General features: G+C 38.2%; 3 protein-coding genes and 2 long non-coding RNA genes across 8 annotated transcripts in view; 1 reads left to right on the top strand and 4 right to left on the bottom strand.

Moving 5' to 3' along the window:
- LOC6496701 overlaps positions 1 to 17,037 on the bottom strand; it is a 57,716-nt gene extending 40,679 nt beyond the window's left edge. Inside the window, exons 1-2 of one of the 4 annotated variants that reach the window (XM_044716083.1) lie at positions 14,732 to 14,862; positions 12,811 to 13,208 (exon numbers count right to left, since the gene is read on the bottom strand). The gene's annotated coding sequence lies outside the window, so the exon portion shown is untranslated. Of the gene's footprint in view, positions 1 to 12,810; positions 13,619 to 14,731; positions 14,863 to 16,927 lie in introns of those variants that run through there. The other 3 variants (XM_044716084.1, XM_044716087.1, XM_044716085.1) reach the window with 3 other exon arrangements.
- On the bottom strand, positions 16,789 to 18,818 carry LOC6496700. The gene is made up of 3 exons (XM_001967320.4): positions 18,553 to 18,818; positions 16,928 to 17,185; positions 16,789 to 16,871 (listed from the first exon to the last, which is right to left on the bottom strand). The coding sequence occupies exons 1-3, from the start codon at positions 18,714 to 18,716 to the stop codon at positions 16,847 to 16,849; spliced, it is 447 nt and encodes a 148-aa protein (XP_001967356.2). The 5' UTR covers positions 18,717 to 18,818; the 3' UTR covers positions 16,789 to 16,846.
- A 2,266-nt stretch (positions 18,819 to 21,084) lies between these two features.
- Positions 21,085 to 21,676, bottom strand: LOC26515486. The gene is made up of 2 exons (XM_014903793.2): positions 21,524 to 21,676; positions 21,085 to 21,465 (listed from the first exon to the last, which is right to left on the bottom strand). The coding sequence occupies exons 1-2, from the start codon at positions 21,569 to 21,571 to the stop codon at positions 21,121 to 21,123; spliced, it is 393 nt and encodes a 130-aa protein (XP_014759279.1). The 5' UTR covers positions 21,572 to 21,676; the 3' UTR covers positions 21,085 to 21,120.
- Positions 21,677 to 22,238: 562 nt separating this feature from the next.
- LOC116655434 lies at positions 22,239 to 22,471 on the bottom strand. The gene is made up of 2 exons (XR_004310521.2): positions 22,335 to 22,471; positions 22,239 to 22,275 (listed from the first exon to the last, which is right to left on the bottom strand). It is a non-coding gene; the product is annotated as an uncharacterized LOC116655434 (long non-coding RNA).
- A 500-nt stretch (positions 22,472 to 22,971) lies between these two features.
- Positions 22,972 to 23,204, top strand: LOC116655433. The gene is made up of 2 exons (XR_004310520.2): positions 22,972 to 23,108; positions 23,168 to 23,204. It is a non-coding gene; the product is annotated as an uncharacterized LOC116655433 (long non-coding RNA).
- The last annotated feature ends 348 nt before the right edge of the window (positions 23,205 to 23,552 follow it).

The following is a 23,552-nucleotide window of genomic DNA, read 5'->3' as shown; positions in this document are numbered from 1 at the left end:
AACATCAAAGTTAAGGCATTCCGATCAATCAGTTAGATGGAAGCTATAGTATATCCTCGACCGATCCCGGCCGTTCCGACTTATATACTGCAGGTAAACAGGATGAAGGATGTGTACAAAGTTTCAACTCAATAGCTCTAAAACTGAGAGATTATTTTGCGTAGAAACAGATAGACAGACAGACGGACATGCTCATATCGACTCATAAGGTGATCCTGATCAAGAATATATATACTCTATAGAGTCGAAGTAGATGTCTCCTTCACTGCGTTGCACACTCTTGACCAAAATTATAATACCCTCTTCAAGGGTACATAAATTAACAGTTTTTAATGGAGGTAATGTATTTTGCACGGTTTTAAAACAAATTTAGTCTGAACTAGATCCAAATTGGTGAGCAAAGGATAATAGTAAAAACCCGACTCGAAGGATAATAGTGGAAGAAATTCGACTCCCAAACATCAGTTGTACCTTTTTTTAGTATATACATTAAGTGTGTGAAATAAATTGAATAGCATTCTGTTACACACAAATGAAACAGAATGCACTGACAATCTATTTTAAAGTCAAGTTCATAGCTTCGTTTAATCCAAACTGATGGAGTTTAGTAATGTCGAATATTGGCGGAGGGAAAAATGAGTTCGGCACATACACACATGTACATATATGAGTGACTAATCTGGAGAAGGGATGCCTGCGGCATATCCAACATATTATTGCAGTACCATTGAACGATTCAACCATCATCGTCATCGTTGGCGGCGCATGTAAAACTATATTTCAGCTGTCACTTCATGCTTCAACTATTTCAAATCAAATCAATGCGAAATGATTTTCCCAAACCCTGTCCCGGCGACTGGCTGGCAATGATTTATGTTAAAAGGACTAGCACTTGAAAAAGTCGCAGGGAATGGATTTCGGGGAAGATAAAAGCGTTGCACCTTTTACCAACGCAATGAAATCAATTGAAAATCTGAAATCTGAAAATCGGCAAGTGAAAGTCAGATGAAGCGAATAAGTGGAGGGATGCCAGTACCCAAAATTTGGAGTTTGAAAGATTTTTATTTAAGTTAAAAATTGAATGAATTCTTCACATATTAAACATCATCTTAGACAAATAAAGTGTATTTATGGGACTAAGAATTTAAATAAGTTCTTTTGTACAATGATGAACGAATCTTAAAGAGTCCTAATTTAAGAAAAATGTTTCCCAATTCCTGAAAGAGTTAACTCAAAGACGGTTTTTTGGAGGGATTCGTTCGCCATTTTTTATTGCCGAGAGTTTTTCCACCATAACTTCGCAAAGTGAATCTACATTGCAAATGCAAGCAAATGTGTCAGTGTGATTCCGAATTCTTTGCATGTGTATCGGTGTGGTAAAATGGAAAACAAAGCATCAATGAACACTCAGAAAAAACCAAGATCTTCGTACTTAAACCAAGTAGGAACGCACTTCGAAGTCGACCAAAGAGGACTTTACTTAATTCAAGAAAAACAAGAAAGGAAAGCTAACTTCAGGCGGCGCCGAAGTAGATATACTCTTGCAGTTAAGTAGCAACTTATATTATTATTATATAAATAAAAAAAAAAAAAAAAAAAAAAAAATAACAAAAAAAGTGTAACTCTTCAACCACGCTCCAACCCGGTACCCTTTAAAAATCAGCGGAGAACTCTACCTTTGCATTATCCCTGAGAAGCCTTCAAAGCACTTTAAAGTTATATTTTTAGCTGCTTCATATTTTCTGCCATCCCCCGTGCCCACAAAGTGTTATCGATAACAAATTCGTTCTAATTTCAATTCCAAATTCCGGTATTGATTCAAGAACTCCTCAGTCTTTTTTAAAAAAATTTGTGTTGTCAAATGTAGTACCCGTTTTTCTAACAGTGTAGCTGTGCCCGCACACAAACGGAATAACGGGAAAGAAGAATGGAAACAGAGAACAGCGAACAGAAGCTAACGAAGCGTAAAGTTTGCCGAGCGGCTGCCCCTCGTCCTGCCCCTCCCCAATACCCATCCGCCACCACTATACCATCCTCCATATACCACCTCCGGCTGTCAGTGTTTGCCTTGTGGCGTTTTTATTAAATATTCCTAATAAATTATGCAAAATTCTTGTATTGCAAAGCAAGGCCAAAGGCAAAAAGGAGCAAAATCGGCCGCTAGACGGAGGGGCGGAGAGAGGAATGTGGAAAATGTGAATCTGGTCAAATCAAAAAGAGGGCGGCCATCTGTGCGTATGGGCGTGCCATAACTATCAATAGCTCGGCCCATAAGCCAGCCACAGAGCCTTGGCAATATGTATATGCAGCAGGCATGTGTCTGCGCTTTAGGCTGCTTGTGGGTGGAAAAATGCCTACCAAATGGTTTTAAGAATGAGATTTTCTGTATTTCTGGCCATCGGGGCTGCATTATAATACAATAAAAGTAAAGGATATCGCTGTATCCGCTCGGTACCGTTCTCAGCGATAATAAAATAAAATTGAAATATGGTTTGCAATTGAGCGAACGCATAAAGTGGAAAGCATGAAATCGCTTTTCCTGTGTGCAAGTGGTAGTGCGACAAGCGATTGTCGACCCTGTCGGCGAAAGCATCCTCGTATCTGATCCGCTTATCCTTGAAGGTTGTTACAAAAATCTCAAGTCACAGATGTGGCTTAATAAATCGATGATGAATATGCCTTGCAGAGAGGTGGCAGTGACTATTAGACTCTTCAAAACCTGGTAAATGGTATCGTAAATAAGTTTAACTATGGTTTAATTAATTTTGAAAATTCAATAAGCACATAAATAATGCATGAAAAAAAAGAAGCTAATCAAATTACAAAATCGACCAGCCTCTGAATTTAAAGAAGAATATTCCCCCTTCTCTTCTCGATGATTCTTTCCTGCTCGCATTTGCCTATCAGCGAAAAACACGGAATATATGAAAATTGTTGAACTAAGAAACAGAATTTATCATTAATAAGCCCACATAAGCTAAAACACATTCCTAAAACACAATTCCGTAAAGGCCACAGCGAAAGGCTTTATTCTTCGGGGAAGTGGCGGTTGCTGAAGTGAAAAATCTGAAGTGTGGAAATAAAAATAACGAATGAGAATAAACAATCGAATGTGCAGCAGTCGCAATAACAATAAATACAACAAATGTCTTATTTATTTTGAATTTCTTACCAGTAGCAGAAATGGGCTGAAATTAAGTTGCCGCCTGCAGCGATGTAACACCCGGAACGACTGCCACACCCACGGGCTACCATGGCCTACGCCCGAAAAACCCAACATACCCGCATAACAAAAAACAAGAATAACATAATAAGAGGAACAACAAACACAAAAGCGAAAACACAAAAAGCAGCATCCACACGAAGGGAATGAAAAGAATGTTTATCTGATTTAAACGTTGCCAACAGTTGGCAACATTTCCCCGCATTGCCACCCCCTTACCACCATTGCCGTTTTGCCTTGCCCCATCCTGGGGCAACCTTTTGCGTGTCTTTGACTTCCACCCGGTTTCTTGCGATCCCCGCAGAAACTTATGTTTTTCTACTTCCCTTGGCCAGGCTTAATTTTCACTTCTGGCAGAAACTTTAATATTAATCAACCGACCCGCATGCCCGACTGAAATGGACCAGATTACATGACAAGAAATATAACCAAAATGAAATTTTTTAAAATTGGGATTTTGTTAGTATAATCAAATTTATTAATTGAGATTTATGAAGTATATTTTTGAATTTATTATTAATAATCCCTAACCATAATTACATATTAAAAGGAAGAAATATCCTATATCAAAAAAGAAGACGGATCTAAAAATAATTCGCGTTAAATATATTCTTTTATAAACAGCCATATCATTCCAAAAGATTGACCTCACTCGCCATACGATTCGCATAGTGTAGGGTTGCTACGATGTCCTGTGGTGTTTGTCTAAGACCGTTCTATTGACTCGCCCCCTCGAGAGAAACTGTTTTGTGCGGTTGCAGTCGCCAAACGTCAAAAGTTCTTAGTTAAATTCGTTTGCGTTTTTCGCAAAACTTTCCCCAAGTGGCTCATTGTGGTTGCTGGTGCTGCGGAATGCTGACCCACCAACAGGAAGTCCTGGTGGGAAACTGGCAGGGTCGTTCGAGAAGAGATGGAAGATAACCAAAGCGACACTTGCTTACTTTTGACAAGGACACGCAGCCCGCTGGCAAATAACCAGCAAAACTAAAACTATATCCACGGCTAGGGCGGTTCCCAAGACATGCAAACTTTTCAAATGTGGTGGGCGAATCGCAAATGATTAAGTGCGTGGCACGATATAATTCAACAAGACAACATTTCAGCGAGAGAAGCCAAGGGGAGACCCATGCTGTCAGTAAGGACGTTTTTCCCGCAATGATGCAATTTCAAATGACATGGCCAATGGAGCGAGCACCGCCGCCGGTCTAGTGCGAATAAGATGGCGAATGGATTGTGGCAGGATAAGTTTTGATTGAGGCGAATTGAATTTGATGCGACAATCAACCAGACTCGAAAAACCTTCGGTACGGTCTAGGATTTTACGACCCTAGGGTCAAGATGTGGCTTTCACAAGATGTTGGTTTCCAAAATAATTCAACAATAGTCAACCTAACACCATAGCCCCATTTAAATGTATACAGTACGTGCATTATTTAATACATTAATTTTAATAGAATATAATATAGTTTGGCTTCTTTGTGAGCTGCATGTCTAGCAATTATTCGCCGAAGGGGCCAGTCCTTCAAACAATACAACAATACAACAAATTAAAAACAAGAAAGGAAAGCTAACTTCGGGCGGAGCCGAAGTTTATATACCCTTGCAGTTTAGTCACAGTCCGCTAGGTGGCGACACGCATATTATATTATTAGATATATAGCGGATCGTATATAGTCGGCCGATCCTTATGAAATTTGGCATATCGAATTATTTTGCTCAAAGAGGAATCCATTGAAACTCCCATCCTTGTAACTTGAAAAACAACGTAGTTATGGAATTTCCGATCAATCAGTTATATGGCAACTATAGGATATAGTCGACCGATCCGACTTATATACTGCCTGCAAACAAAACAAGGATGTGTGCAAAGTATGAACTCGATAGCTTCAAAACTGAGAGACTAGTTTGCGTAGAAACAGACAGACAGACGGACATGCTCCTATCGACTCAGGAGGTGATCCTGATCAAGAATATATATACTTTATAGGGTCGGAGATGTCTCCTTCACTGCGTTGCACACTTTTGACCAAAATTATAATACCCTCAACAAGGGTATAATGAAAAAAATTTTGGGACCCGGAAATGCATATATTTAACTAATAACTAACTAACTAATTTTTTTGTCATGAGATGAATTTTTGTAAACTTTTGATGTCTTGCCAATTTCCGTATTAAGTTAATATATAAGTCTTACATATAAACAGAGTAAATTGTGAGCATGCTTTTTCATACGGCGTTTTCCCCAAAGCGCTCGCTCTTGAACACAGAGCTTAACTAGTTAGCATTTCAACAGATAACCAGCCAGATGAAGTTGTTACAGCGTCTGTGGCAGAAGAGCAATTAATATATATCTGCTTCTTGGCACGCTTTATCACGTCACTCCACACAGCTTCTGCTTCGGAATTGAAATCTCTCTCTACGAAAATATTCTCTTATTTTGGCCACTTGTTTATTTAGCCTGGCTGCTTGCTGTTCTTTGGGCTTGGGTTTTGGTTGTCTGTTTTTTTTTTTAGAGAAAAACTTTGCACGTAGCTATCTTATTTGGTGCTGGGCGTTTGACACAGTTACACTTACATTTTCAGATATGATGCGAGTGGCATCCCAACCCTCAAAGTTAGACGCCCATCTCATAGAGAAGACCTCTATGCCTCTTTGGGCAGCCTCTTGACAAGTGATTTACGACAGGCTTTTCTAGTTGGCTAGAAACTACACGGCGTATATGTACTTCATATTTGCTTTTTCTAGGCACACAATTTTTTTCACAAACTTTAAAATAGGTCGTATAGCAGAGAGGGTAAATGTGCTTAGAAAGAAATTGCACGCGTTCGAGTTAAAAATTTAATTAAAATGCAAATTTATTTGTCCTTGACAGTGTTTTATATTTTTAACTTAATTGGGAGGACCAGCAGCAAAATGTAAGTGATGAGCACACAACACTTTGTAGGAATCAGGATGTACGACACCCCTTGAAACACACACGCACATTTATTCATGTGTCATTCGTTTAATTTTTTTAAGCACTTGCAACTGCGGTTAGATAGGGAAAGTAACGATGTAGCAACGACCTGAAACGTTGACACAGAAACTAAGGCACGCACGACAAACCTAAATTAGACGAGCAAGAAGTCGCACACCTCTCAATGTGACTCAGAATATGGTTTGTCAGGAAGATATTCTTGGCGCGCATCTCTATCCTTCGCTTGTTCATTTTGCAATTGAAACTGCGTGAAGCCAAGCAGAAGCTAACTCGTTTACGCAAGAGGGACGTGTCGTTGATACACTTGGGTGGGATTTAATAAAACTGGCGGGATTGGATCCGAAGTGAGACTGGCAAGCAAATGACAAAATGAGGGGCAGCTGTTGGTTAGGAAATCATTTTTATTTAATATTTATATAAACCAAGAAAATAATATAATCCTAATTTGTCTATGTTCCTTTTATTGTAATTTTAACACATTTTAAAATCCAAGAGACACGCGAACCAACCAATCTTCCAAATAATTATTAAATTATTAATCCTACATAAACTACCCGGTGGCCATCCATTAAGTTCTCAATTCGTTCAACTGTGCAAAAATTTCCGTTCGGCACTTGGACTTCCTATTTGTATTGCATGGCACAGACTTTGCATTTCAAATCAAGCCTCTGCTTGTGTAATATTTCTGGCGGAAATTGGTAGCAGCATTCACCGTAGGGTCCTTTGGTACGTGCCGTAAAATCTTCCGGGCAATTTTTCCCTGGCTTCTCATCCGATCCACACATCCCATCCGCATCTGTTTATGGGGAAGTAGACTGTACGCAATTATGGGAGATTTGCATTACCCAGACTGCCACAGGATCAGCCAAACTAATATCCATTTCTACTTGTCCCGTGCCCAACTGTCCAAAACAAAACGCATTAAAGCGGAAGTGCATTTCGAGTTTATTTTGCAGTTTGCATTTTGCATTTGTGAGTGGAGTCATGCACGTATTCATATTTACCTAAATAACTACTCTGAAAAAGAGCGAAGCTTGAGAGGAATAGCGGAGGACGTTTTCCTGTTGTCCTTTTTATGATGGGCATACAAATTTTGTGCCAAAAAGGATTTTACTTACAAACGAACGAGCAGGGGAAAAAGTGCAGAAGAATCGCATTGTCTCTATTGCAGGAGGACAAGAAAGGGCTAAAGATGAAGGGTGAAGGCGAAGGACGAAGGGCGACGGGGGTCAGAAGCCGGGGCATAGAAAAGCGTGCAAGGATGTGCGAGTATGGCATGTCCCTACTGTGGCACAAGGATTTGTTATGCCTGCTACAGATGATGAGGACGATGATGAGGATGATGAGCCTGCTTCTCCGTCTCTCAACTTATGTGCAGTCACGGTCTGTCTACTTTCCATGTCTGTCTCCCTTTTGCTTTTCCTGCCTCAGTCTGACTCCCTCAGTGTTGCCATCTCTGACACTATCGCATCTTGACGTGCCTCGACAAAAGGACATGGGGCATGCATAAGTGGCTGCCTCACAAAACTTGTTATTTGTATTTACTTTTGATTGTTGTAGTAGCATTTTGTTTTCCCTTTTTCTGAACAGACAAGTGTCAACACACAAATTGCACTTTACTTTAACTGTAATCTCAGACTCGGCCCTCAAAACAATTAAATGCCTCGTCTCCCTCCAACCAGCCAAATCTTTCTCGCAGGTCTGAACTACTCTCGGGATCCTGCATTTTTTATTGGCCAACTGTCAGCCATCTTGCCCTTTAAAATTTGCTTCGGTCTTCTTTTGGGCTTTTCGCTATTTATTTTCCATTGCCGTCACGCGCTGCAAAATGAATTGTCTGGCAAAATGAAATGAATGGAAAAATCAAAGCCTGCAAAACGAGGCTGTCACTTTCTGAATAAGGCTTTAATGGGATCCTTCCATTTTCATATCACACTATGTGTAATACGCTGATAAGAACGCTCGTAAAGGTGGAATTTGGCACGTTAGGATATGCTATACACCATCGGTTTAAGTTTCAAAAAGCACCTTACATTTTTAAAATAAACGGACTTTATTTGGATTGTAGAACGATGTCTTTTATTTTTATTGGACAATTTTATACCAATCCCTTTTACTTTATTCGGCCTTTCCTATTTACGTATTTGGTAATCGTTCGAAACTAAATTTTGCGAACTCAACTACAGCATATGACGCCATGAAATAGTCGGGCGTGTGATGGCATTTGCCAGGATATACCCATTTATTCCTTTCCCCCTCATGGGAGGGCTGAAGTACAAAATCTACCCCTGCTGTTCATTGGCCAGTTACCCACAAATAGCATTTTGTGTCTATTTTAGAGTAATTTTCCACTTAAACGAGTTTCCCTCTTGCAGTCCTGTGCTGGAAAAACCTTTGGAAAAAGCTCCGGCAAGAAGTCATCCGCTGGTTCTGCGTCTGGCAGCCGCCAAAAAATGGCAAGTTGAGATGAAAATTATTGGTTCTTCCTCCGATCTATTTTCGGCCGAAAATGGGTAACCAAAAGAAGGGGTAACGTGCTAACCTATCGACGGGCTCAAATTGAGTTTGAGCAGTTTTTCCAGAGTGCACCGTAGTTTTTTCCGATCCCCCTCTGCCGTTCATTTCGATTGTGCCGAGGCAACTGCCTACCCACTTCATTTACGCCCCCGACCTTTCTCACTCCCCTCCTTTTCGGCCAACTTCAAAGAGAAAGGCGTGCAATGAAATTGACACCCGCAGCGCCGACTCCATTGGAATGAAACTATGGATGGGTAAAAAATAAATGTGTAACGAAATGGAAGCACCCTCTCAGTATTTCCCTGCACCCTATTCCTTCTCGTCCATTTTCCTTAGCAATAAAACCATTTTAATGATATTGAGCTTTAAATTTCGTATAATTTCGCTTTATTTACGTGAGTGTTGCGTAGGTGAGGGAGGGAATAGAAAAATAAAACCCCTAGAAAAGGGGTAGCTTGATAAAACAAGAGTGCATAAGGTGTTTGAAGTTGATGGGTTTTTTAGATCTCGAAGAACATTATTTCTACCCAATTAATTTTTCCATTCATATTCTTGATTACAGAATTTTAATATTTATATCATATAAACCAATTCTTGTATACTTAGGCTGTAGGCCTTCCAAAATTACATCTACATATGATTCCATTTTTAATTTAATTGTTACGTATAAATTTAAATTAAGAGCATTAATTATTAACGTTTACTTTCTCCCTTAATTTTAGATGACTTCAAAATGTTTTGATTCTGATCCTCTCCTGAATAATAACATAAATTCATGAGCACTTTAGTTTCGCATTCAACTTCACAATTTATCTCGACGAAACACCAATTATCTGGACCTAATCAAGTCTGTTACAAAGTGAATTTTAGTCAAGACCACGCAGATGATTTAATTGATTTGCGTAAATAATGCATACGCCTTGTAGTCCAAGGCTCGCATACTAGGAGTAATTTTCCATTACCGACCAAGCAGCTTGTTAAGAAGGCCACTTAGAAGGACTTTGGCAAATATTTTAACAACTTTGTTATGGTGTTTTTAGGAAAATTGGGTGGCTAGCGTAAAAATAAGAGCCAGCTGCAAAGACGATGCTTCTGAGATAGAGGGTAAGGTTTACTCAGTTAATAATAAAAACCATTTACTACACAAATATTGGTTCAACTTTAGGGGGTCAGTTGGGGTGAGAGCAGATCTGAATTTTAAGACCCATCTCGAGCAATTTTTCACACAACACATTTTTAAATTTGGCAGCTGGACGTGAGCGACACGAGATGAAAGATGAGCGGACTGCAAAGTCGGATGCAAAGCCTGGCAACGAAGACCGAAGAAGGCGCCGAGATATGTATTTTCCATGAGTTGAAGACTTACACAATAAAGCATATGCGTATGCATTGTACGACACACACTCCAACTTTAGAGCCTTGCCGTCCCTGTTTGGTTTGACTTTGAGTGGGGCAGTCATGAAAAATTAAAAAGGGATTTCCATGCAGCAGCTGAAAAACATTTTCAATGCTCGGTGGAACAACTTTTTCCACTAGCTTGCCTGTCAGCATTTTCTTTTCGATTTTTCGCCAAACAGCAACGATGATACATTTGTACGTCGGATAAGTTCTAGAGATCCAGCAGAAAGCTGGAGAATCTGGTGGCGGATGCGGAATAGTCAGCCAAGCATGTGGCTTGCATTTAATTACGGGGATTTGTCCGTCTGCCAATCACTGACGGGCGGATGGAAAAGTTAATTGAGCTGAAAGAAAATGAATTTTTTTTTGGCCAATTCACTTTCTTTGACCACGCGTAGATGTGAACGCGTTACTAATATGATTAGTAAACTAATAAAAAGAATAGGCTGATAATTTTGTGACATTTTTTCGACTTTAAGAACACAGGCCGACAGCAAAGAATCTCTACGCATAATTTTACTTGCTCCATAACCTTTGATCTCCCCTGAACCAACGTCCAAAACAAACATAGGTTCCATCACTCACATTTTTGATCTGATTGATGAGAAAATTATTAATACAATCTACATGTGGGCTTTTCCAGAGTCGCGAACGTGTAAGTGAAAAACTGCTACATTTTTTTTTTGTACGATCACTTTACCAGTACTATTTTTATTTAAAATTGAAACCTTTGAGGACTTGTTGTTTTGATACGATTTGTAATAAATAATACATCGCAAACGGTAAAAAAAATAGAAGTCTTGTTTGACTTCAGAGTGAAAATTGGGAAAAATCTGTAATGTGGCGAGTAATGTGAAGGAAAAATGTTTAACGTCACAATAAAAATGTCATTTAAATTCCAATATATATAAACATTTTCAATTAGAACTAAGATATTATTTATTTTACATGCGATTTTTTTATTTGTGAGGGTACATCGCGAACGGTAGCAGAATTTTCATGAACTTATTCGTTCATTATCTCTAATTGAGCTTAAAGTATCTAAAAAGCATTTTTTTTAATTTTACTATGCACAGGCCATATTTCCTACAAATATCCAGTTATGTACTAAAAAACGATTATCTTATGGAAGTTTTAAACATTCCTTAACAAGAATACACAAAAAATTTTTTTGTGGTCCTGGTTGACCATTTTCTGAAAATGCCTATATGTGTAAGCTTTTTCCCGTTTGAAAGAGTTGTATGTTCCTCTCCACCTTTAAGTTCGAAGGACTATTCTTATATTACAGTGGATTTGAATGGATTGAAAAATTTCATTAAAGACAGGATTTTAGAACTAAAACATTATCTTGTTCATATTAATAGGTATTCTTAATTTTTTTTTTTTTTAAACAAATACATTTTTTTTGCCCGTTTAATATGAAGCATATGTACCATAATTTATAATCTTGTATCTTTTTATATTTAGCATAATCTTTTGAAATGTCTAAAAGCTTTTATTACAACAATTTCAGGACACCCAGCCATATTTTTGGCTTATTCTAAAGTTGAAACCGTTTCGATTTATTTTCTACGCCTCCACACAAGTTTTCTATGGCATTTAGATGGTTTAAACATTAATAATAGTCTATTTTTGGGTCCTTAAGCACTGGACTTAAACCGTCAAATGTTTTCTTTATATTCAAGAACTACTGAATAAATGAGAAATGAAAAGAGCCATGATTAAATTTTTTTGGCGCATAAATGGCACTATTCTTTCCCAGTGGGTTAGATTGTTGGTACGGTTTTCAAATTGTATTACCAATATCTGATTTCATAAATAGTGATTAAATAGACATAAAAGGATAAAATGTTAAAATTCTCTAGATAGATCTTCTCTTTTGCAACTAGAAAAATTTTTGAGGAGAAATCAAAGAAGCAGAAAAATAAATGTAGAAATTCGGATATTAAAAATTTTGATAAGTATTCCAAAGATACGGTAACTGCTAGATGCCACTTTTTAATTTGAGTAGGTACTTCAAAAATGATATGTACTCAAAACAGTGATGGTCAACGCAATTAAACGGTCTATATATTTCAATATATTGTAAAATTTGAACAATTTATTCTCTTAGGTTTACCGCGGAAACTTTGGTTCAGGGGAGACTAAAGATTATGGACCAGTTGAAATTTTTCAGGAGGAAAAAGAAAATTGGATATTCTTGGCCTGTGTAATTTGTTAAATTCAAAAGTGTGCCCATCAAAAAGTGGGATGACGGAGTATTAATGTAATAACTAGCAAAGTTTATTGACTGAAATGATTAACTTGAAAATGATGAAATGAAATTTTTGTTCTCACGAACATAGAATAAAGTTAGGTTTAAAAAGTTTGAGTTAAAAATTAATTAAGATTAACATATACATATGTGTTTTAGGTTTAATTATGCAGAACAGTGAATATTTTTCGGTTTAATGAATCCAAAAAAACACCGAGAATAGAATTTGAAATATAAAGTCCTAGTCCTTTTAAAATATTGTCAAAATTGTATTGCGAACCCAAGCAGCGGAGAGCAACGGAAATTGCAGCCTCCAATAAATGTTTCCGCTCGATTCAGCGGACATGGGTGAGATAGGACATCCATTTTGCGTCCGTTCCCCGATAGCAAGCCCAAAATAATATAAAATAACAAGTTTGTATATAAACAGCCAGGGCTTACCTAGTGCAGTAATAAAAATTCGTTGTACAAGGTAGTTGGCAACTCGTAAAAGTGCTGCCAATGTGGATGGGGATGTTGTATTTTCGTTTTTGTTGTTTTAGCATCAAATGCTTTGGCGAACTTTTGACTCAGTTTTTTTTGGCGATTTGTTGTTTGTTACTTTTGTATTAGCCATAGACCAGTGTTGCTGCCGCCGTGCTGATGGCCGAGTGACTGGACCGGCTGCCGTTGACGATGTTGATGATATTGGCGCTGATGGTTTTGTTCCAGCACTTTATACTGCTGCCACTGTCATTGTTTGCGTTTTAAGAGAGTTTTAAAACGTTTTAGGCTTATTGTTTCAGTCACTTGTCATGGAACGAGTTTGGAAACTTTTTCGTGTTCGGGTTTTTGCTACACTTTGTGGAAAATGTAAACAAATATATCGGTTAATATATTTGCATATCCTTGTTGCTCCTTTTTCTGATGAATTGTTTATGGGAATTTGGGTAACGATAAGGAAAAACAATAAAAAATGCATTTTTTCGCTTGCAGATTTCATTTCTTTCTAGCTATTGATGATGACGGGAATGGCAGCCCACATGTCGAAAGATTTATGACCTCATAAAATTTCAAGCGGGGCTCCTTTCCTTCTAGTTTCCATGTCCCACCTTCACTAATTCCCTGAGCTCCTTGAATTATGCTAGAAAATTAATTTAATTTTTGGCATGTCAGGGTAGGGATCCCATGAGCATTTTTTAAAACTGGCGAGGTCTTCTCTTCTCTTATTATTATAAATGGGAGTGAGATCAGTCCCTAATTTATGAAAAAAAAAAAAACAACTATGTCAGCAGAAAAAGATGGAAAAAATTAGCAAAGGCCCCGACGACACCTTACTACGACTACGACGATCGCAACGACTCCTACGAATCTCGTCCTTGTCTTTAGCTCCAGACTTTTTGCTTTGTCCTTTACCACTTTCGACGCCCGGCTTAGATTCCACTTGTTAGTCTGCGTTTTGCATATATTTGCATACGGAACACGTTTCAGTCATTCTTCTATGACTTGTTTCTTTTATTTATCTCAAATTATTATTATCAAGCATATATTCTCATTTTCTTCATTATTATGTTTTCCCGATTTGAGGACCTGTGTTTGTATTGTAAACGGGAGAAAGCATAATAAACCACGGAAAAAGAGCGGGAAAAACCTTTAATGGTTCACTAACAAAAGCATCATGTTAGGCAATCGTGTTAAGGGAAATTATCGAATCAATTTAATCAGCTACACTAAATTTCAATTGAAACGCCTGTTTATAGAGCCTAGTAGTAGGAAATACGCCACCGTCAGTTGATTGCCTGAACATCTCCAAAAACTTATCCCAAAGGCAATACACAATATTCACTTTATCCGCAGTGCCGAACACATTGCTTCCTATCAGACGAACGGATTTTGAGCTTCCGTCAAACGAATCAGTACAAAGGAGCTATCATAGGGACATTTAGCAGTCTTCCCATTTCTCATTTCCACTTTCGATTGCTGCCGTTTCTTTTTGTTTGTTTTTCTTGTTTTGTTGCTGGGTCTTTTTTCAGGCGTCACATCAATTTGTAATTTGTACATGGAATTGCCTTTGCCGGCTTTCTTTTATTTTCGCCTCGTATTTTTTGCGTCCACCAGAAAAATGTAAATTTGTCAAATTGATTTAAAGCCTTGACTTGATGTCGGGCCAATTTAAATGCCAAATATTAATTACACAAGCTCGCACACACGCCAGCTCGCATGGGAGTTTTTAGGCTGTTTGCTCTTGTGGATTTTTGTGCGGAGTTTTCACTTGACACAATTTTGGCGGTTTTGGTAGCACTGATAGCCCGAATTGACCACCGCCGCTGCCACAGTCCGTAGTGCTGTGACTCGCTCGCATTTTGCACTCGCTTCGCCTTACCGCCTAAGTTGTTAACATTCAGTTTCAGTTGGCAGCTTGGTCCATGTCGAGTATCCGCACCGTTGGCCCGCCGCAAAACGAACAACGCTGCGCTCCCGAGTGAACTAACTGGGAGTCGCCAGTTCCGCCAGCAATTGACCCGATCTGGTTTCGGTCGCAGGCCGAAGGCTAGACTAATAAAATCCGAAAGGCGACACGAAACATGAATTAAGAGAGTGGCTGAGAGAAAGCAACGCAGTCGCAGAACCGAACCGGCATTTGTTGGTGTATGGTGTGTTGGTGGTACTTTCACCAAGCAAGTACTTCACCACACATTTCTTATCAGTTAGATACCATGTGAGAGTGAGTGAGTTTACGGGTACACCGGACAGTTCCTATCGGCCTTCAGACTGTAGCTGTAGTACCACCCCCATGCCTCTCACCCCTGATGGAGTAGCTCTGCTGGCTGTCTGGTTTTTCGGCTGACGAATGTGGGCAGGCATCTGGCAGGAATGTGCCACAATTTCCAGCTAACAATGGGCCCAACGGTTTTTGTTGCCAACAAGCCAATAAGTTAAGCAAGGCCAAATCAGTCAAATGAATGGAAAGACCATATCTAGACAAGTCATTTTTATTTTATTATTATTTTAATAGCAATCTGCAATGAGTTAATTGCGATACACAAATATGTTAAGCCCTATTACCTCATTGCACCTTGACTGTTGAGAAGAACCAAGCTTCAATAGTTACCAAAAGTCCTCTTGCCACAAACCCTGTACATGTTCCTTAATTATCCAGAGGTATGCTTAACTATTTATTGCTTTCCTAAATACCGTACGATTTTAGCGATAAAGTCTATTTTATGCAACTTAGAGGTGTTCAAGAAATATGTTTTTTATACCACCTCAGAATCACAGTAATATTCGGTGCTGATTACTATTTCATAACTTTAACTAAGCTTTTAAATTGAAGAATTTTAAGTTTTTTGCTTGAATTACAAAGACAGACAGCAAAAAATCTCCACTCATAATTTCTCCTGCTCATAATTCATCTGACAATTTCTTTTTAAAGTTTATAATAAAATTCCCAAAAAATTGGATTTTGTAGGCCTGTTTTATTTGTGTTGAAGATTTTATAGATATAAAGTTGAGTTTAATTAAATATCATATCATTATAACAAAATTCTGCAGTCTTACGTAATTTTGTTTGTCGAGTCGAAAACAAATGGCAATTCAATCTGTCAAAGCTAATTTAATCCTATTGAATCAGGGAAAGGGAACTTTGGTGAAGATCTGTACAGTATCAAAACGTGTCCAAACCATGCTTGGTGGAGCAACAATAGCCCCATCAAGACTCCTCTTTATGCTCGGGCAGTCATTGCGTCTTTCAGGCTGCTGTCAGGCAAGTGTTTTGTTTTTGGTCACTCCATCGCAGCGGCGACAGCAATTGCAGAATGAAGGAAATCCATTTCATTCCTCGCTTTCCCCGAGCAACAGACAAATCAATGCAACGCCATGTCAGCCTGGTTTATTGGCTTCCATTTGGCCCGTTAAGGAGGCCAAACTAATTACCGTACATAATAAATCAGATCGCTGTCATAGTCTGCCATTAGTTTGACACCACCCCAGCCCTGCAGAACGGCAATTCCCAGCGAACGACTCCCGTCGAGCTCTTCTAGCATTTATGCAAATTGGCAGCACTGCCAGAGGAGAGTATCGGACTTGGCTCGGCACCCTCTGCATTATTAATTGCAGTTTGTTTGCCATTTTTCCAAGAAAAATTTCCCACAGCTTTAAAGCGAATAATAGTCATGCACATGCTCGACTTCGACGGGCAGGAGCTCATGCTTTGTTCTCCTCTGACCATTCCGGCAAGCTGGCAAGCGAGTTATTTATGCAAAATTAATTGATTTCTATTGAAAACGAAGAGCTAACAGAAAAGGCAATTGACACAATATCCTCGTGACAGCGACATAATGAAGGGTAATTTATAATTGTGGTCCACAATAGAACCACGTAGCGTGACTACTGATTAAGCCAAATTGCTACAAATTGTCTGGCAATTATACAGAGTAGGGATACTTTGCTGGATTGAACAAAGGTTTAATATTTTGTCATTGCAAATTCAAGTAACATGTTAATACTGAAGAAAAGATTGGTTTCTAAGGAAGCAAAAAAATTATACATATTGCAACACTCATTATTCCTGAAATGTTACCTTAACTGCCTGAAGAAGTTAACTTTTTTACGCGTATCAGAAATGTTATGCATGTGATCGTCCAGGAATTTAAAGGCCAATCCAGTCTCAAATTGGAAATCATTTTTCGGCCGCCGATTGAATAGGGGATCGGGTGAATCTGTTTTTGGTGATAATGGCTTGCATCTGGGGGGGTATGGTCGCGAATACTGTCGTGTGTAACTCGACAACATTGGGGTCTCAATATGATCATCCTCGCGTCCGCTGCTAAATCGGGAACTGAACAAAAGCATAAAAGGTAAAAAAAATCAGTAAATAAACAGAGGGTTGCCATCAAAATTAAGGTTGTCAAATATCTCCCTTCCGCCTTTTTGTCTTTTGAATTTCGCGGCTATGTACAAAGCGCTACAGAGCTCGTATCTGGCAATAGTATACATAATTTGAAAGGTCTTGACATAACCTACAAAACGACGCTATGCAACAGTTATAGACGTGTAAACATGGAGTTCACTAACGCCGAAATTTGCGATATTTTAAAGTTTTCCTTCGTTAAAGGCAAATCCGCTAGAGAAAAGTTCCGTGAGATTAATGGTGTTTTGGGGGATGGTACTCTATCACTTCAAACCGCGGAGGAATGGTTTCGACGATTCAGAGCCGGTGAAAACGACACCATGGATAAGCCAGCCGGCGGAAGACCTGTGACGACAAATACCGATCAAATCATGGAATACATCGAGTTAGACCGGCATTTGGCATCTCGTGACACCGCCCAGGAGATGGAAGTTAGTCACCAAACCATTTTAAACCATCTGCAGAAGGCTGGATACAAAAAAAAGCTTGATGTTTGGGTGCCGCATGATTTCACGCAAAAAAACCTTCTGGACCGAATCAACGCCTGCGATATGCTGCTGAAACGGAACGAACTCGACCCATTCTTGAAGCGGATGGTGACTGGCGACGAAAAATGGATCACATACGACAATATCAAGCGAAAGCGGTCGTGGTCGAAGGCCGGTGAATCGCCCCAAACAGTGGCCAAGCCGGGATTGTCGGCCAGGAAGGTTTTGCTGTGTGTTTGGTGTGATTGGAAGGGAATCATCCACTATGAGCTGCTCCCATATGGCCAGACGCTTAATTCTACCATCTACTGCGAACAACTGGACCGCTTGAAGCATGCGATCGACCAGAAGCGTCCAGAATTGGCCAACAGGAAGGGTGTAGTGTTCCACCAGGACAACGCCAGACCACACACTTCGTTGATGACTCGTCAGAAGCTACGGGAGCTCGGATGGGAGGTTTTATCGCATCCACCATATAGCCCGGACATAGCGCCAAGTGATTACCACCTGTTCCTGTCCATGGCGAACGCCCTTGGTGGTGTAAAGTTGAACTCAAAAGAGGCTTGTGAAAAGTGGCTGTCCGAGTTTTTCGCAAATAAGGAGGGGGGCTTCTACGAGGGAGGTATTATGAAGTTGCCGTCTAGATGGAAACAGATTATCGAACAAAACGGCGCATATTTGAACTAAATCCGATCACTGTAACACTTTTTATAAAGCATTGAATAAAGAGCAAAAAAGCGGAAGGGAGATATTTGACAACCTTAATATATACATACGTAAATTACATTCTAACTACATATTTCTTACTTATCCATGTTAAAAGACTGAAAGTTGACCAGCTTCTTTTCCTGGGTGGAAATCGTTCTCAAGCCCTTGGCTCCCTCTTCGTACATCCTTTGAGTAGTGGTCTTCATGTCGTCTCTTCCCATGGGCATGGGCTCCCACAACTTTGTCTTTTTTTTGCAGGCCATATTTTAACAAGCCCTGATAGAGACTTCGAGTGTATGGTTGGCAGGTTTGGCACTGCTAACTTTTCAAAATCTTTTTTTCAAATTGTTACATTTTATTATACCCTGCTCAAAACAAAACAGAGGATTATTAAAAAGCCACAGTTAATTCACAAATGGATTATAATGGATTCTAGGTCGACAGTGGCAAATGAAAATTCACAGTGGAGGAAGCGAAGGAGTTTTGGATTTATTGCAGCAGTTTGCAAGTCAAGCAGCGTAAGTTATACGACAGTTATAAGGGAATTCCTTAAGAGAATTTCTCTATCAAATCAATTTTCTATTAAGGGGTTAGGTGGGTTTGCAGGGCGAAAAAATGGCCTATTTAAAAAAAAAATTTTTTATATAAAGAATGAAATAGTTTCTTGGAACTTTTAAGTTTCTTAAATATACATATTTAAAGAAGAATTTCTGAAATTGAAGTCGGTTTTATTCAAATCGACTTGAAAATTTGGGAGAATATTCTTAAGATTCTGTAGAATTTTATAAAAAAAATAAGAAAAAACGATTTTTTTGCCGCCACCTAACCCCTTAAAAATGCAAGCAGGGTTGTGCAATTTCCGCTTCCGATTCCGAACTTAAAAACAACAAAGTGATGCCAATTCCGATCATTCAGTTGGCAATAGGATGCAATCGAACGATCCTTATAAAATTTTGTGGATAAGATTTGTTAGCCAAAAATAACATCTGTGGAAGGTCCCAACCCTCTAACTTAAAGTTAAAGTTACAGCATTTCCGATCAATCAGTTGAATGACAGCTATAGGATTTAGTCGATAAACCGTTCCTATTTATACAGCTTGCAAATAAAAGAAGGATGTGTGAACTGAGAGACTAGTTTGCGAAGAAACAGACAGACAGTCAGACGGACAGACGCACATGCTTATATCGACTCAGGTGGTGATCATGATTAAGAATATATATACTTAATTTGGTCGCAGATGTCTCCTTCAGTGCGTTGCACACTTTGACCAAAATTATAATACACTCTTCAAGGGTATAACAACCAACTTTTAGTTTTAATTATATGTCCGAATTATATGTCCGAAAAATTAATGTCGAAGGTTATTAGACGATTTTGTTTTTACGAATAATTATTATTTCATATTAGTTAATGTTTGTTGAAGTTATGCTCTCTTCCAAGGAAATTGCAATAACTTTTCCGCATTTCAAACGATGTACTATTAGAACTGTGGAATTCAAATATCAAGCTTACAAAACTTTTTAAGACACTAAATTTCAGAAAAACAGAGAAAACAGAGTATAAATGTATTTATCATAGAAGAAGGAATGTTGTGAATACTGAATGATTTAAATGCAAAGGCCAACTGTTGTCACTTTATTGAGACATACATTTTTTCGTCAAATACTTCTATAGAAACCCTAATTGAGTTAAAAGCCTTGACGCCTTGAGTCACGCACTTATCATAGCCCACTGATACGCACTTAAAGCTGTGTGTTTACATATCAGCCGCTTGATGTTCAACAAGCCAAATGTTCAACGCAGCCAAGCCAAATGTTCAACATAATAATGGGATGCCAGATGCCATCCATTCGGGAATTGGAAGTGGTGCAGAAAATAAAGAAGGGGTAAGGTGGCAGGATGCGTGAGATAAGGTGGCGGCCATGTGGTACATAAAAAAAAAAGATTACTTTTAAAAAATGATTTATATTTTAATCATTTTGCAAGACAATTAATTTTTAAAGTTTATAGTAGAATCCGTTAATTTAAATAGTATTAGTGAAAACGAATTACCAACTTGTAGCTTATTTGGCCCTAAAGTTTTGTTCGCCCACTACTTTTACGCTGCGGTTTTACTGAGTGTCCGATAAGAACGCAGATTCCGTAGCGCACTTAACAAATTAATGTCAAGCCACAATAAAAATCAACAGCTGGTTGCTGGCGTCGGAAAAGACAGAGACGCCAGAGAGTCCAAAGAAGAAGGAAGAGTTTGTGGGAGTCGACGAAAAGCCAAACAAAGTGCAATGTCATGCTGTGTCTTGAGTGAAGATGGAGGTGATGGCACGTGCAGCATAAGTTATACAAATATACGAGGCACTGGCACACTTGTGCAATGCAGATGCAGATACACAGCTGTTGGGATGCTATAAACTTTGTATTGAGGCTCCAATGCATCCTCACTGCTGAATCCAAATGTAATTTCCATTTGGCGGCTCAGATATTAAATAATCGAATTCCTTGCTTGCATATAATTTCATATGCACGCTCGCGCTTTCATCCAGTATTTTACATACGCAACTTGGATGAAACAGTTTACCAGAATCCTTGCAACTTAAAAGAACTTATTCGTGACGACACATAAAAATTAAAAATTTTTGGTTTTTCTTTTTATCTTTAGTCGTATCTCACTAAATAAAGTAGCTCAGAACTCTCGAAGGCAAGGGCATACATACATATTCTTTATAGAATTTGGATAAAAGATAGGGAACTTTCTGTAGGGCCAAGTCTAGGGGAATCAACTCGGGTTCATCCTTATTCTTAAATTTGATGAGGAGGAATGAATCGTGGCTTGTGTTTTGTACCATGTCCAGAATGGTTTCGACCTTAAGGCCTCCCCCCAAACTATTGACTTCAGGAAGTGGAGGAAGATTTTCCAGATAAGCGGAGAATTTTTTTAGAACCTTATCAGTTTTCAGCATTGAAAGTGGTGGAACTTGAGGCTCACCATAGAGAACCGTTTTTGCAGGGACATCCTGAGTGGCAACAGTTGAATAAATAGTGAAAACATAATTCTATGCCCTTTTTACGTACATCATCTGAGGAAAAATAGTCTGGATGTTGGCGTTCTCCGTGCTCCATTTGATTTGAGGTTGTATTTTATTGTTTGAGAAATTCATTTTATAAATACACTCAAGTGTATAGATGTGACTTGTCCCTGTACTAGAGAGTAGTGAAGTGAGGCATAAATACTAGGGTGGGTCGAATTCCAACAAGTCGTTCAAATCGAATTCTAATAGTGCGGAAAACTTGCTACGGAATACTACAAGCATTTTGCAAAAAAAAATTTTGAAATCGGTCAATATCTTCTGTTCGCGCATCGCACTTAAAGTTTCGAAAAATTTTCGAAAATACCGAATTTTCAAAACTTCTTAAAAGTACGATTTAGTCGCAATTTTCCAAAGTTTTACTTATTATTATATTTCTTTTGAATCATTTAAAAGGTTTTTTCGTAATTAGGTAAATCAATAGTGGTTTTAAGAATTTAAAATAAATAAGTTTTTAGTACAAATTTCATGCATTACCATTGTTTTTCACGCTCAGCTTTCCCCAGGATCAACGACGAGGACGTAGTGAAAAATCTGATCCCATTTTTTTTATTGCTATTTTTTTATTTGTTTTTAATGATTTTTTTTTATTTTTTTAATGATTTATAAATTTTTTTTTTATTTTTTTTAGATTTTTTAAAATTTTTTTTGTTGTTTTTTTTTAAATTTTCTTTTTGTTTTTCGATTTTGTTTTATTTGTCTTTTGTATACTGGGACTTGTTCTCAAATTTAGGCAAACTGCAACGAGAATATAAAGTTGAGCGTATGTAACCATCCCTATTGTGATAACCACATACCTTCTTCGACGCTTCAGTAATAAGCTTAACAGTTCGCTCTACTGCTTGAGTGTGGCATGGAAAGCTTAGCAAGTTGCTTTGACCGATTGATAGTTGGTTATCAATGGAAGATACCAAAACTGCATTTGACACATTCCTAAGTACTGGAGGAGGTGATACTACTATAGAAGACCAGTCGATCATTTCATAGTACTTAGTGGCATTAAAGTTTAGTTTTGGCAAAAGGAACGAGCGCACCGAAGTCTCCGCAGTAGGAGTCTTCTCTCTGGCTTTTAAAATTCTTTGCAACCCGATCTTACGTAAATTAAGGTTTTCATCTGTGAGCATAGACAAAAGCAAATTTTCAGGATGCGCGAAATAAGCATTGTGTTGAATTACAGGATCAACTACTTTTAAAAGACGTTTTGGCAAGTATCGAGAATTTTTAATCATAGTGAAGACATGTCTCGCACCATCTGTTATTGAATCACTCATTTTTATTTGAAACCAAGTAGGTAAATACACTTTCATTATAAATGTAACTATGTGAACTAAGTTTTCGGAGGGCTCTTCACTCGATATGTATAATCTAATGCCACTAAGTACTATGAAATGATCGACTGGTCTTCTACAGTAGTTTCACCTCCTCCAGTACTTAGGAATGTGTCAAATGCAGTTTTGGTATCTTCCATTGATAACCAACTATCAATCGGTCAAAGCAACTTGCTAAGCTTTCCATGCCACACTCAAGCAGTAGAGCGAACTGTTAAGCTTATTACTGAAGCGTCGAAGAAGGTATGTGGTTATCACAATAGGGATGGTTACATACGCTCAACTTTATATTCTCGTTGCAGTTTGCCTAAATTTGAGAACAAGTCCCAGTATACAAAAGACAAATAAAACAAAATCGAAAAACAAAAAGAAAATTTAAAAAAAAACAACAAAAAAAATTTTAAAAAATCTAAAAAAAATAAAAAAAAAATTTATAAATCATTAAAAAAATAAAAAAAAATCATTAAAAACAAATAAAAAAATAGCAATAAAAAAAATGGGATCAGATTTTTCACTACGTCCTCGTCGTTGATCCTGGGGAAAGCTGAGCGTGAAAAACAATGGTAATGCATGAAATTTGTACTAAAAACTTATTTATTTTAAATTCTTAAAACCACTATTGATTTACCTAATTACGAAAAAACCTTTTAAATGATTCAAAAGAAATATAATAATAAGTAAAACTTT

The sequence above is a fragment of the Drosophila ananassae genome, chromosome 3R, assembly GCF_017639315.1.
Source record: "Drosophila ananassae strain 14024-0371.13 chromosome 3R, ASM1763931v2, whole genome shotgun sequence".
Lineage (NCBI taxonomy): Eukaryota > Metazoa > Arthropoda > Insecta > Diptera > Drosophilidae > Drosophila > Drosophila ananassae.
The sequence above is the reverse complement of the archived record's forward strand: the minus strand, read 5'-3'. Positions and strand labels throughout refer to the sequence as shown.